Source organism: Jaculus jaculus, chromosome 19 (genome assembly GCF_020740685.1).
Source record: "Jaculus jaculus isolate mJacJac1 chromosome 19, mJacJac1.mat.Y.cur, whole genome shotgun sequence".
NCBI classification, from domain to species: Eukaryota; Metazoa; Chordata; class Mammalia; order Rodentia; family Dipodidae; genus Jaculus; species Jaculus jaculus.
Window position 1 is genome coordinate 2,811,367 of NC_059120.1, and position 13,713 is coordinate 2,825,079.

At 40.7% G+C, this 13,713-nt stretch overlaps 1 protein-coding gene across 1 annotated transcript in view; it reads right to left on the reverse strand.

Annotated features, from left to right (window-relative positions):
* Positions 1-13,713, reverse strand: part of Negr1 (neuronal growth regulator 1) — a 763,865-nt gene that overhangs the window by 164,771 nt on the left and 585,381 nt on the right. The window contains exon 6 of the mRNA XM_045138599.1: positions 10,988-11,139. Coding sequence (XP_044994534.1) covers positions 10,988-11,139 — 152 coding nt within the window. The remainder of the gene's footprint in view (positions 1-10,987; positions 11,140-13,713) is intronic.

The window sequence follows — 13,713 nt, forward strand, 5'->3', positions numbered from 1 at the left end:
TAGCCCACAGTTATGGGTAGGATAAATGTCTGCATATCATGACCCAACATGTGGCTCTGACATTCTTTCTGCCCCCTCTAGTTTAGAATTTAGAGGCGAGTTACCCTAGTCTCCTCATTTCATAGAAAAGTAGACTAAGGCCAGAAAGTTGGCACAAATACTTTTCTGATTTAAGATCTGAATGTTAATTTCCTGACCTCTAGGCTAAAATTGCAAGTAAAGTTTCCTGGTTAAATTTGATTTTATTGGTATTACCTAATTCCCATAAGCCTAAAGTCTTTCCAAGTTGATCAGTGACAATGGCGAATATAAAAATACATAAAATATAAAGATATAAAAGTCTCCTTATCCCTCTCCTCCCTCCCAACCCTCTCCTTCACACATATGAATAAGGTACTCAGAAACCTGAAGGCACAGCTGTCAACCTGCTTCTTAACCCTAGAGAAAGACAATGGTGAAGCCATTAATCTTGCACAACCCTCTCTAATCAAAATGCCTGCTTCCCACTCATTACAACTGAGTGCTTATGTGCTAGGCTGAGTTAATTAATAATTCTAATAAAAGGACACTATCATAATGATATGCACTGGTGCAGTAAGAAATGAATCAAAGAACAAGTGTATATTTGGAAACCTGATGAGAGATAGAGTTGCAGTGATTCAGCTTGTGTAGTTCTTACAGTACTGGAACCTGCCCTTCAACAAGTGGAGTATTTGTGAGAGGACAGGCAAGGAGGCTAACATTCTGTGGGCACTTTATTTCGATTAGGCATATTAGTGATTTTAAATGTCCTATATATATGAATCTCATGAACTCAATTAAAAAAAAAGTATTCTTCTCTATTGGTAAGACTAAGACTCAAAGATGGAGAGAACCATTACAAATCCTTCAGGTTGGCTTGTGACATCAACTCAGATCTGCTTAACTCAAAGCTTTGGAGATGCCACTTCTGTAGGATGGGGACACTTCATCAGGGCAAGAGAAGCTGTGTTTGAGCTTTCACTCATTTGTGTGGGCTTCACGTTCTCTTATAAAGACTTTTCTCTAGAGCAGTATTCAGATAAAAATCTCAAGAACTCATGACAGATAGGCAGGTGTCAATATCACTGTGTGTATGACAGACAGAAAAATAATGAATTTTATAAGTTTACATCCACAACAACAAAACTAACTCCAAATTTACCTTCATTGTACAATCATACATAGCACAGTGACCTTTTTGCCAATGTTGGACATCTAAGGTTTTGGGCCCTTAGTATTACCAGAGAGCTGTAGCCTAGTGACGTCATAGCAGTAATGACATCATAGCCCAGTGCCTCACCTGTCTGCTTGTTGTGAGGAAGCCAGTCATATAAAAGAGACATTGTATACTTATGCACACTACATGACATGTGGGAATTACAGTAAATACCCGTAGTACTAGTTTATATACTTAATCTTCTATATATTTACTCTTTCTCATGAAAAGCTACCATACTTTAAAGCTGTTTGCAATATTAGACTATCATATAAATAATGATGACTCTGTCTTCCAATTTCATCGTTCATTTTCTCCCATGCATAATTTAACCTCATGGTTTGTTTATTGTTACCCCAGGAACCATGGACTGTATAATAGGTGCATCAGAAATATTTATGTATGTACACTGAGTTATGTTGGCAAAATCATGAAATGGTTCATTTCTTAGAACATTCTTGCCATTCAGTGACATATGACTGGACAGTATGTTTGCACATGACATGGTTTGGAGAAAGGAAAATTCTGTTGCTTAAGAGACTTGGAAGAAAACTGACCAGGTGCTATCTCTTTCTCAGTCGTGATTGCTGAGTAATGTCCTGATAGCGCCCCCCCAGTATGTATGTGTGTATACACACACACACACACACACACACACACACACACACACACACACACACACATAAGTGTGTGTGTATGTATGTATGTATGCATGCATGCATGTATATATGAATAGACTTTACTTTTGGACTGCGGTACCCTGTGACATTTCGGGGTCCAGCAGTCATTCTGACTATCCATCCTGCTGAATGTCATTCTCAGTTGGCCCTGTGTGCCTATCTGGCACCCATCTTCTGAGAATAACCATACATTCCAGCAGTTGGCTGGGGGGATTCCTCCTGTTCATATTTCCATCTCAACAAAGTTGTATGCATGCACAATCTGTATTTTTGGCTGTTATATTTGTGTATTTTCTGTGTGAACAGTGTGCAATTTGATAGCTAATACACCTGTATCGCAATCTATGTATCACTTCAAACCTGATTTATTTTATTTTTATTTATTTATTTGAGAGAGGGAAAGAGGTGGAGTGAGAGTGTGGGGAGGTGATGGAGAGAATGGGGCGCCAGGGCCTCCAGCCACTGCAAACGAACTCCAGACGCGTGCACCACCTTGTATACCTGGCTTACATGGGTCCTGGGGAATCGAACCGAGGGCTTTTGGCTTTGCAGGCAAGCATCTTAACCACTAAGCCATCTCTTCAGCTCCAAACCTGATTTTTTAAAAAGTATTTATTTTGAGGAAATCAAGGAAAGCTTTCCCATTATAACCCAGAGCTGTGAGGATAAAGTAAGTTAGCTCATACAGCACTCTGTCCTCACTAATCCTCAAGTCTAAATTTATGACTACTTTTTTAACCACATAAGAAGCCTATGTTTAAGTTGCAAGAGGGAAGATCAGTATTGATTTAAAAAATGTGAATCATTTAAACTTGTGGCATTGTCTTTCTCATGGAATCAGCATTCATGACAATAGGCAAAAGAACGAGGGAACCCACACAGTAGCTTACTGGCGTTTGAGGTCACTTTTAAGAAAGACAAGAGCTGAAATGTTACCTTTAAAGGCACAGTTGATTCTGAATTCAACAAATGGGTCAAAAAGTACAGCTTGGGCTGGAGAGATGGCTTAGCAGTTAAGCGCTTGCCTGTGAAGCCTAAGGACCCCGGTTTGAGGCTCGGTTCCCCAGGTCCCACGTTAGCCAGATGCACAAGGGGGCGCACGCGTCTGGAGTTCGTTTGCAGAGGCTGGAAGCCCTGGCGCGCCCATTCTCTCTCTCTCCCTCTATCTGTCTTTCTCTCTGTGTCTGTTGCTCTCAAATAAATAAATAAAAATTTTAAAAAAAAGTACAGCTTATCAGCATCAGTAGAAACCAAATAGGTCTCCAGTAAGCTCTTCCACATCCCTTTAGCTACTGACTTGTTAGCTGGAAAGAGGAGGTGCCTATCAAATGAAATAGGTGCAGAAGAGACAGTTCCAAACATGCTGAATGTTTCTGGAGCCGTATGCGACACTTGTATACACAGCCTTTGCTGCTGGAGCTTCCCTGTAGCCCTGGGGAGGTCGAGGTGAGGGGAAGGCGACCTTGCGGAGGGCGCCAAAGTTCTTACAAAAATGTTTCTGAGAAAACACACACACACACACACACACACACACACATTTGAATTGGTGCAGAAATAGGCAAGAAAGTCCTATTGCATAGGCATGTTCTAGCAAAGGGCTTGACACTATACTTTGCAGGCCACCAGCACATAGGGAGTTCCATATTCACATACTGTAGTGATATTATTATTTATTTGTATCTATAAACAAAACTATTCAAATTCATGCTAGATTTCCTCCAAATCTTTCATAACTTGGACCTCAGGGTCTCATTAAAGCCAAGTGTATGAATTTTAATTACTTTGTTCTGGAACTTTCTTTTCCTTTCCCTTATTTCTCTTTCTCAGTTCCCTTTAGATGTTGAGCCTTTTAATGCATGCCCTAAAGTGAATATTTGATATTTTATAAAAAGTGAGAAATTAAGAATATGCAAAGTGTTTCAGTTCTATAGAGAGCATGTGTTTCTGGCCATGGATTTTCCTTTCAAATGACAGTGTACACTGTGTGGATGGGACCCATAGATGGCAGGGTGAGATCATCCAGTTCATATTCTGTAAGGAGCAAAAAAAGAATCTCTGATTGCTCATGTTCAATAAACATGGGTGAAAACAAAAATAAAGTATATAATTCTGAGTCACACTTTTTTTTTTACTTAATCAGGAATTTGAGTATGTGCAGATGTCATACTGTCATCAATACCAATTGTGTCAAAGCAGATCCTCTGCTGAGGATTGATTTGCATGGAGCTGTGGAGCCCCGCCCCCCTTGTCTCTTATCTCCATAATATTCTTGCTTTCTTGTAGTCTTTTCACCATAAAATTTGTATTCCCTTTATCTGAGAAAGCATAGCTCACTTGTAGTAATTTAAAGTAGTTATCTTGGTAACATCACTAAAAACTCTGTTTAAAATTATAGTTCTTTTACAATTTCAGCCTAAAGCCTTAAGAGAATGGTTTCTAAGGCAATGTGTGTAAAATCAAAGCATTACCTTAGTTCACCAAGACCAAAGGGAAATGCGAGAATGAGACAAGGGGTGGGGCACAGCTGAGAAGGTTCTACAGAACATGAGAGGCCTGAGCAGAACAGCTCCCCAAAGGCTGTGCATGGGGTCTAGAACATGAGAGGCCTGAGCAGAACAGCTCCCCAAAGGCTGTGCGTGGGGTCTAGAACATGAGAGGCCTGAGCAGAACAGCTCCCCAAAGGCTGTGCTGTGGAGTCTAGAACATGAGAGGCCTGAACAGAACAGCTCCCCAAAGGCTGTGTGTGGGGTCTAGAACATGAGAGGCCTGAACAGAACAGCTCCCCAAAGGCTGTGCTGTGGAGTCTAGAACATGAGAGGCCTGAGCAGAACAGCTCCCCAAAGGTTGTGCTGTGGAGTCTAGAACATGAGAGGCCTGAGCAGAACAGCTCCCCAAAGGCTGTGCTGTGGAGTCTAGAACATGAGAGGCCTGAGCAGAACAGCTCCCCAAAGGCTGTGTGTGGGGTCTAGAACATGAGAGGCCTGAGCAGAACAGCTCCCCAAAGGCTGTGCTGTGGAGTCTAGAACATGAGAGGCCTGAGCAGAACAGCTCCCCAAAGGCTGTGTGTGGGGTCTAGAACATGAGAGGCCTGAGCAGAACAGCTCCCCAAAGGTTGTGCGTGGGGTCTAGAACATGAGAGGCCTGAGCAGAACAGCTCCCCAAAGGCTGTGTGTGGGGTCTAGAACATGAGAGGCCTGAGCAGAACAGCTCCCCAAAGGCTGTGTGTGGGGTCTAGAACATGAGAGGCCTGAGCAGAACAGCTCCCCAAAGGCTGTGCTGTGGAGATTCTGTAGGCCAGGGGATGACTGATGCTCACATAGCTATGAGAAATGAGTGAAAGCAGGACAGCTGGTTGAGCTCCTAGGAAGGAGACTGACCTTCAGTTCTTCCTTCTATAGCTGAAAGGCTAGGCAGAATTGATTTTACCATGTGTCTACCTGTGCATCTATTTACTTAACCTCAATCTATACAACCCTGGCTTCTTCCCCAGCTTTCCACAGAAATTGCTCTGGCAAAGGTCACCGGTCGCACACTAGCCTGGCTGACTTTCAGACTCTGCCTGGCTGCCCCTTCGCTCCATCCCCTACTCTCATGACACTCATGCTCCTGTTGCCTCCATCCTCTTCAAATCTGCTGTTTCTACAGATGGCTGTTCTCCCTCTGTTCACTCTTCACAGCTGAGCGAGCCTCTGGGTTTCTGTCCTTGGGCTTATTTCACTGTGGATGCTTGTTTGTGAAGTCTGACTCACTCTCACGGCTGAAGCTATTGCCCACATCAGGACAGCTTCCAAACCTCCCTTCCAGACATGGAATTTATCTGTCTCTCGGACATTCCTGCAAACTTAAGTGTCTAAATCTGAACAGCTATGCTTCTTTTCATATCTGCTGCTTAGAGGCTAAAATCTTATTCCTTCTGGAATGTTATCTTGTTAATGTCATCCAAACAAAACTGTAGGAGTCAACTAGATTCCCGCAACTCTCTTTCTATGCTCTCCCATGAATGCTCACCTTCTGATCATTACTCAATTCTCACCTCTGCTACTCTTTTACATGCCTGGGTTTAATATCCAGATTATCTAAGAAAACTTTTCAGAAACCAAATATATTGATGTAATTCCTGTTAAACATTCCAGACTCCAGACCCATTATAAAGACCAAACCAATTTTCTTACCTTCTTGCCCTAATGTACCGACCTGTCTATCCTTGTTTAATAGTATTAATCTTCCCCTGCCTTCTACTCTATTCACACAAAGAACCTTCATGTCTTCAAACTGGCTAGTTTGATTCATATTGCCCTGTCTTTGCTTGAAGTGTTTCATGTGAGTCTTCGCTGGTCTTTTATCACCATCCTCACACCCAGGACAGACCTATTCATGCCCTTGGCTGGGGGAGCAAGACCCCTAGCTTGCCTGAGCCACACATACAAAGTTGACAATCATCTCACTTATATCACTGTACCTTGTCAAATGAATGAGCTCCAGCAAACTCTGCCTTAGGAAACAAGAAAGTGATGGCTCAGATGGTGTTTGGAATTGAGCATTGGTTGATTAAAGTTCATAGGGTGACTTCAACTCCTCTAGGGGACACTCCTTTCATGGCCCCTGAGGCTAGATGAAAGGCCCTCGAGTGGCATCACTGACTACATTGAATTGGAAATACCTATTCTTGTCTCTCCTCTCTCACTTGACTGAATATTCCTTGAAGTAAGAGTGGCAAGTCTACTTTTCACGTTCTTTGTGGCAGTGAGCATATTGCTCTAAACATTTCAGGTAATTCATGTGCATGTTTGACAAAGGAGGACTGAAACTGAATTATACAAGCATCTAGATAGAGCCATGAGTTAGTTTTCCCTTTACATTTTGAAGCTTCTAGATGTCTAAACACTTATGCTGTGGACATCACATTTAATCTAGAATTAATGTTGCAAGACCTGGTTCTTATACTAAGAGGAGCATGAGGTTAAGTTGTGATTTAGAATTGAGATGCTATTTCAAGTTGGCTTCCCTCTCCTTGGCTCATGAGCTCATGTTTGCCATGTAAGCTGTCAGTAATGTATTGGCAGCCTCCAAATGAGACCATCGAACACATAGTCTTTTCATGAGTGTTACAATGCACTTCTGGGAGAGGTAAGGGTGTATAGCAATGGCTGTGTTGACTGAATACTTCCTTTGTTCCAGGCTGAGTCATAAGTGTGTTGGATGGATCATCTTGACTCCTGTCCTGGGATATAGGAGCTCTTATTCTCACTTTATAAATGAGATAACTGAGAATATGGAGTTAGATGAATTACTCCATGTCACACATAATGGATGTGTCATCAAACTGGGATTCAAACCAAGAACAGTTTTATATCTATTACAAGATGCACATGCATACTAATATTCAAGTGTGTACACACATTTACATACCACAAAGTGCTAGCTTTTTTACTTGGTCTCAACTATAGCAAGCCTCTAAACTTCCACTTGTCTTTTACCTTTCAGTGATGTGGGAAATGAGAGTTGGTGCAAACCAGGAGTACACTGAAACAGTCTCTGGGCTTATGCTGAATATTGTGGATGGACAGCTGCTTCCAGGGGTTTATGCATGGCTGGAATGTTCTTCCATCAGAGTATGTGATTGATATTGATGAGCATTGCGCCATGCTGTCTCTGACCTTATTAAATATTCCAGGCTAAAAATCATGAAAGCACTACAATTTTCTCTTTAAAAACAGGAACTAAATATCAATACCTACGTAGGTGGCACACTGTTTGGAGTGCACAGTCTTTCTGAACATGAAGGGGACACGCTAGCTTTGCAGACTTCTTATTCACAGAAAGAGCCTATCTCTTAAAGTTAACAAAATGTTTATGAGTTCAAAGGCCATGCTGATCAGTTTAATCCTAGGGTTTAGTCCTGAATCATTTTGGAAACTTAGAGCCTTGTTTTTAAGAAACTGTACAATGTGAGAGACATTCTTATAAAGGGTTATGGGCATATTTTAAAATGAGCTTTTACATGAGGATTAACATTCTAATTATTAAATACAAACTGGTAACACCATAAGGAGGGTAAGCATGCGTGGACATTTATTTTTCCGACAGTTTGGGTTGCCTCTCGCTGCCTTGATGGTTTTCTGTCTATAGAGGTGAGCGGTGGGGAGTTTGGACTCTGAAGCCTGCCTGTCAAGTTGTGTCGTCACTACTAAGGCTGCACCCTGTTCATATGCACGGTCTCTCATACAGTTTCCTGACCTGTGGGAAAGGGAATTTTAGAAGCTCAGTCTTTGAAATGCATAAAAATTAAATTCACATTCACACAAAGTAAGCAGAATAGAGTTTGGCTCATAGTAAACTAATAGTAAGTGATATTGCCTACATCTTGAGAAACTATAATGAACAGTGCACAGAAAAATTAAAATATAGTTCATTCACCCACTCCTAAATACATTCATTTTCTTACTCAGTGTTTAATTTCTTTACTCACTTAAGATTTCTTAATTACTACTAAGTAGTAGATACTGTACTTTGTGATAGGGCACATAAAATAATTTACCAGGCATTGTTCCAGTTTTCTCAAAGGCCATCAGGTTTAGTAGAAATAAAATATACAAAATTGTAAGAGTCACAGGTGTTGCTCAGTTGTATAGTACTTGCCTGAATGCAGAAATCTGTGGGTTTGATTCCCAGCACCACAAAATTAGAACAAAAACAATAATCATGGTACATAAGTATAAGTGCTTCATGTAGTAAGAGCTTTAGCTGATATCATGAGAGCTCTGCATACACAGGTATATCATCGAACTTCCAGGACTAATTATTAATTATAGACAAGACCTGTCTACGGTGTCTTCATTAACAGCCAATCAAAACTGTGCCAGCCTATAGAGGTACCTTCACATACAGAAAATCAGTGGCAGACAGAGACAATAAGAGGCCATCATGTGGTTTCCATATTTAGAACCATTTTCAGCAGTACATTATTTCCAGATTGTTAAAATTGTAAGAGTTGAACAAACATTTAAATAGTGACAATGGTTTCTAATTTTTCACTTTATTACCACTCTCTTTCTGAAAATCAGGGCATTATTTAGAAATTTAAATAGCAAAAGTTAACCTTAGATTTTTCCATACCTTGCTTTTATTCTCCTTCCTCATTCTTGAATATTTAAACCACTTACAATATTAATAACAGACCAGAGAAGTATCAATATTTACATTAAGTTAGATTTCATATGTTCAATGATATTTTCAATGGTTTACATCATTAATGATTCCATAAAATAAACCATCCATAGAGAAAAAAAAGTCTTAAGAATTTTACATGATGGCTATTATGTGGCCAGGGAGTTAACTTTCCAAGTTACTATATTTGTGATGCAAGCTTATATGTTTTTATCTTACATGGGTGGCTCTTAAATCATACCAGTTCCAAGTTCATGAATCATACAAGCTTCTATATTCTATTTTTGTTAGTAGGAACATAGTAAATGCCATTTCTGTTTCTGCAAAATGAAAATGGCCATCTCTGACATGTCAATTCAATATTTATATTTTTTCCAGAGTAACTTGCTAAGATACAATACATGTCAGGTTACAATAATAATATTTACTATAAAAGCAGGATAGCTCAGATTGCCTTGTGTAATTAAAATGATAGTATACTCTGTAGTTTTCTTTGAATATTTTGAAAGGTACTCAGTTGAAAGATTAGAGATATTTTATGGCTAAACCAATTTGTCAGTCACTCAGGGTCTAAACAGCCCTAAAATCAGTTAATGGAGGAGGCATGAGTGTAGATTTCTCTCCCTTTCACTGATCCCTGTAGAAATTCTTCAGTCAGTTCCATTCCTGAGATACACTAGTCATTAGCTCTCTATACAGGTAGCAATTTGAACGGTAGACTCCTGAGCTCATTCACCTTCGAAGTGTCCTTGCCTTTTGGAGAAAAGTGAAAGTGCTCATGAGTATCCCTATGATTCCAAGGTGAACAGCACCAAAGTGTTCCTGTCAGCTTTATTATTTTTTTTTTTTTACATTTTGCAAATGTGTCCATCATTTCCCCCAAATGTGGCTGCCACTTTTATTTCATAAACTATGACTTTAAGTTGAGCATTCTTAGGAATGGACCTACCCTCAAATATTTTTCTATGTAAAGATATATAGACTACACAAATACAGTCCACACAGGCACTTTGTGAGAGGAAGGTTTTGCTCTGAAGTAATATCCATGCTCCTCTTTTTTTTTTTTTTTTTTTTTTTTTTTTTTTTTAAATTTGTTTGAGAGTGACAGACACAGAGAAAAAGACAGATAGAGGGAGAGAGAGAGAATGGGCGTGCCAGGGCTTACAGCCTTTGCAAACGAACTCCAGACACGTATGCCCCCTTGTGCATCTGGCTAATATGGGTCCTGGGGAATCAAGCCTTGTACTGGGGTCCTTAGGCTTCACAGGAAAGAGCTTAACCACTAAGCCATCTCTCCAGCCCTCCATGCTCCTCTTATCAACTGAAGGGAATAAATCTTTTCTTCGCTTTTTTTATTTCTTGGCCCCACTTGTTTAGATTTTATACTCACCAAGATGCAGCCCATTGCATTTGGTTATATTGTCAAGGAAGTATTTATTTTAATAAACTCTTAGGTTGTGCTACAAAGTAGGCTTTTGAGTGAAAAAAAAATCATGTGTATGGATAAAACATTTTGTGTGTGATTATTTACTTACTATTTCAATGATGCCATGTGGACTTGTGGTTATTCCAAGATAAGAATCTCTTAAGACAGCCCACTGAGAATGAACTCAAGCCATGGTCAGTCTGTGCTTCAGGAGAGCACGCTTTTAGAATTACAATACCACACAGGACCTCTGGCCAGTCTGCCGACAACTGGGGTGCGTATTTCTTGGTACCCTTTTTCTCAGCTCGAAGGCAGAGTTTTACAGACGTGGTACAATTCTCAGTCACCTACACGATTTCAGGAGGAAGCTTCCCTTTGTCAGGGATGTGTTCCAACAGACCTAGCTGTAAAGCGAACAAACCCCATGGCTATGCTCCATCTGTGGTCACCCAAAGGAGCCGGGACTGCAGTACTTACGGTTGAGAGGCAGGCTCGCATTGGTCGTGCCCAGCTTGTTGGCAGCCACGCAAGTATAGTTGCCGAAGTGTTCCTGCGTCACGTTGGTCACGGTGAGAATGGATCTTGTGCTAAAATTTTGAATAATAATTCCTTGTTGGCCATTGAAGAGCCTAGAAAGCAGAGTAAACCACAGGTAAATGCTGCTGTGAAGAGGAGTTTCATTTTTTAGATAGTGTTGCCATGGCAACCCACAGAGAGTTTGACCACATGGATGCTAGCATGTAGCTTGCGGTTAGTGCAACTGCATTTTCCTTACACTGGGATGTTTAAGGGAAATGTGTGACAGCCATAGATAGCTCTGAAAGAACTGTTGGTGAGACATAACAAATTGAGTGTTCTGTCCACATGGCCTACTTATTAGGCACTGTAGGTAAGAAAATTAAACATACCACAGAAAATGTGTTTCATCTATTAAAGTCAAGAAAAAGTGAAAAGGAAGGAGACTTAAAGATCCCCCCTTAAACTAACAACTGGTGGTTTTCAGGTCAGCTGGCCAGCGCATGCCTAGGGTATTTCACATGACACGATGGGGTAACTCCTGTGATTGTGCTGAGACCCAAGTCAACATCATCTTGCTGTTGCCATGGACAGCCAAGACAGATGCCCATCTTTCGACATGGAAAGATGCCAGGGCTGAGGAGAGCACTCAACACTGCCCAGCCTCTCTGCCACCTTGGACTGGATTCTACCCTGACTTCACATTATGTCTCCCCAGACTTGACACTGTGCTTACTCTCTTTCCAATGCGCTGGCCTGGCTTTATGCTGTCAGCACCCACACTGACTCCTGCTTCACCCTTTTTCTGATCTGCACCTCTACAGCACACACCTCTGCTTCTGCTACACAGACCACTTCCTCCTCGCCAGGGGATGACCAAGACAAACCTTTTTGCTAGCACTCCAGATACAACTATCTTCCCTTTCTTATAAGCTTCTTGTGCATTGGTCTATCAGCTTCCATATACACAATTTATTTGGTAAGAAAACCTAGCAAAAAAAATTCAATTGTTTGAATGTCTCAAAAAAAAAAAAAAAAAAAAAGGACAGGCTTTTTTCTGATACTTGAATCCTGCACACTCTTTCACAGTGGTATCCCAGGTAATGTAAACTGGTGCATAGGTCAATGGAGTAGAGATAATATTTTCCTAAGAAATGAATTAGGCCCCTTTCAGGGAATTTCCTCTCTGAATATGAATTCTGCTACAATGAGAATGTAACAAGACACAACCTTCTACCTGACAAATCTCAAATTAACAACAAAGGAAAGGCTAAATAAATTCATCCTATAAAGGGCACTTTGTGTTTCTACTTCCATGAGGTTTTTTTTTTTTTTTTTGTTGTTGTTTTCCAGTACCTACTACCTCTTTAATCATGTAGATAGGAGTAAATGGCATCCCCTAGGAGTTTAAGTTGAATTCTTTTTCATTATGCTAGGGGGCTTGCACCTGAATTTAGACAAAATATACTGTAGTTAAATGCAAATCAAAATAAGTAGTCATACTTGATTACTCTGGGAATTGCGTAAATTTTCTGTAATAGCTGAATTTGACTTATCCAAGCTGTAAACTTACTTATTCAGATTAACAAAACTATGAGTTGAATAAACATTGAATAAAGTATAACTTGGGCAATAAATATAATGATGCCCAATTCTAACACAAGAATACAGAACACAAAAGTTTCAAAACTATGGACATTTGTTCTACATTCCCATTGGAATTATTGTATATTTTCATGTGGCACATTGCTTACAATTTGTACCTCATTGTTATATGCCACACATAAACATCACAGCTTGTTTCCTGGCAAGCTTCACTGGGACTTAAGTCAATGTAGTCACATCTCTACTGTTAGAGATAGATCCTTCCTCTAGAGGACTAGGCAACTGACTCCTGGGACAGCTAAATCCCTGCTGCGCTCCATCTACTAAAATCAGGACTGTTTGCTGGGATGGAATCGAGAGGAAATAACCAGAATGCTTAGCAAACTAAACTCTTAGGAGATGCTCTCTAGGGAAGACATTATGTTCCCTATGGTTCTATGAGCCTTGTGGCTGTCTTACTGGGAAGGATAGCTTTCAATTCTCTGCCAGTTCATGCACTTGAGGCAAAGCCACAAGTTTGGCTGAGTCATACAGCATGCCTATTCTCTGTGCAGACCTTTGTGTGATATCCCCACATTGTCTGTGGATGCCTGCCATGGCAGGAACCGTGGAGCTCCAATCCCATCAACCAGGAAGAAAGATGGCCACTGAAAACCGAGAAGTGTCTTCCTGAGGCATAGTCTTCCCTCCATGGAAATCCACCTCTCTAGATGACTGAAGGGTAGAGCTTACTTCCCTCTGAAGTTGAAAGTTACAGAAGTGCTGAAATACCCTTTAAGATGGGAGCTGGCCTTTGTGGGAGAGGGACTCCTGACAGGGTATAGATTGCTATGCTATAGGATTTTGTTGTGGGGGCAATAGAGTATGGGGAGTCTTTTGTAAATATTCAAATAAATCCTGAAAATATTCCTTAATGTTTTGCAAAGAAAACTTTATGCTCAGTGGTTTGGGCTGCATAGAAACTCTGCCTTTGAGAAGGTCAAAGCTGAGGGAAGGAATTAGCTACAGAAAGAAGGAAAGAAGTATTCACGACATAGGAGCTCACCCTCTACTGCACTGAATGTGGATGTGTGACATGGAAG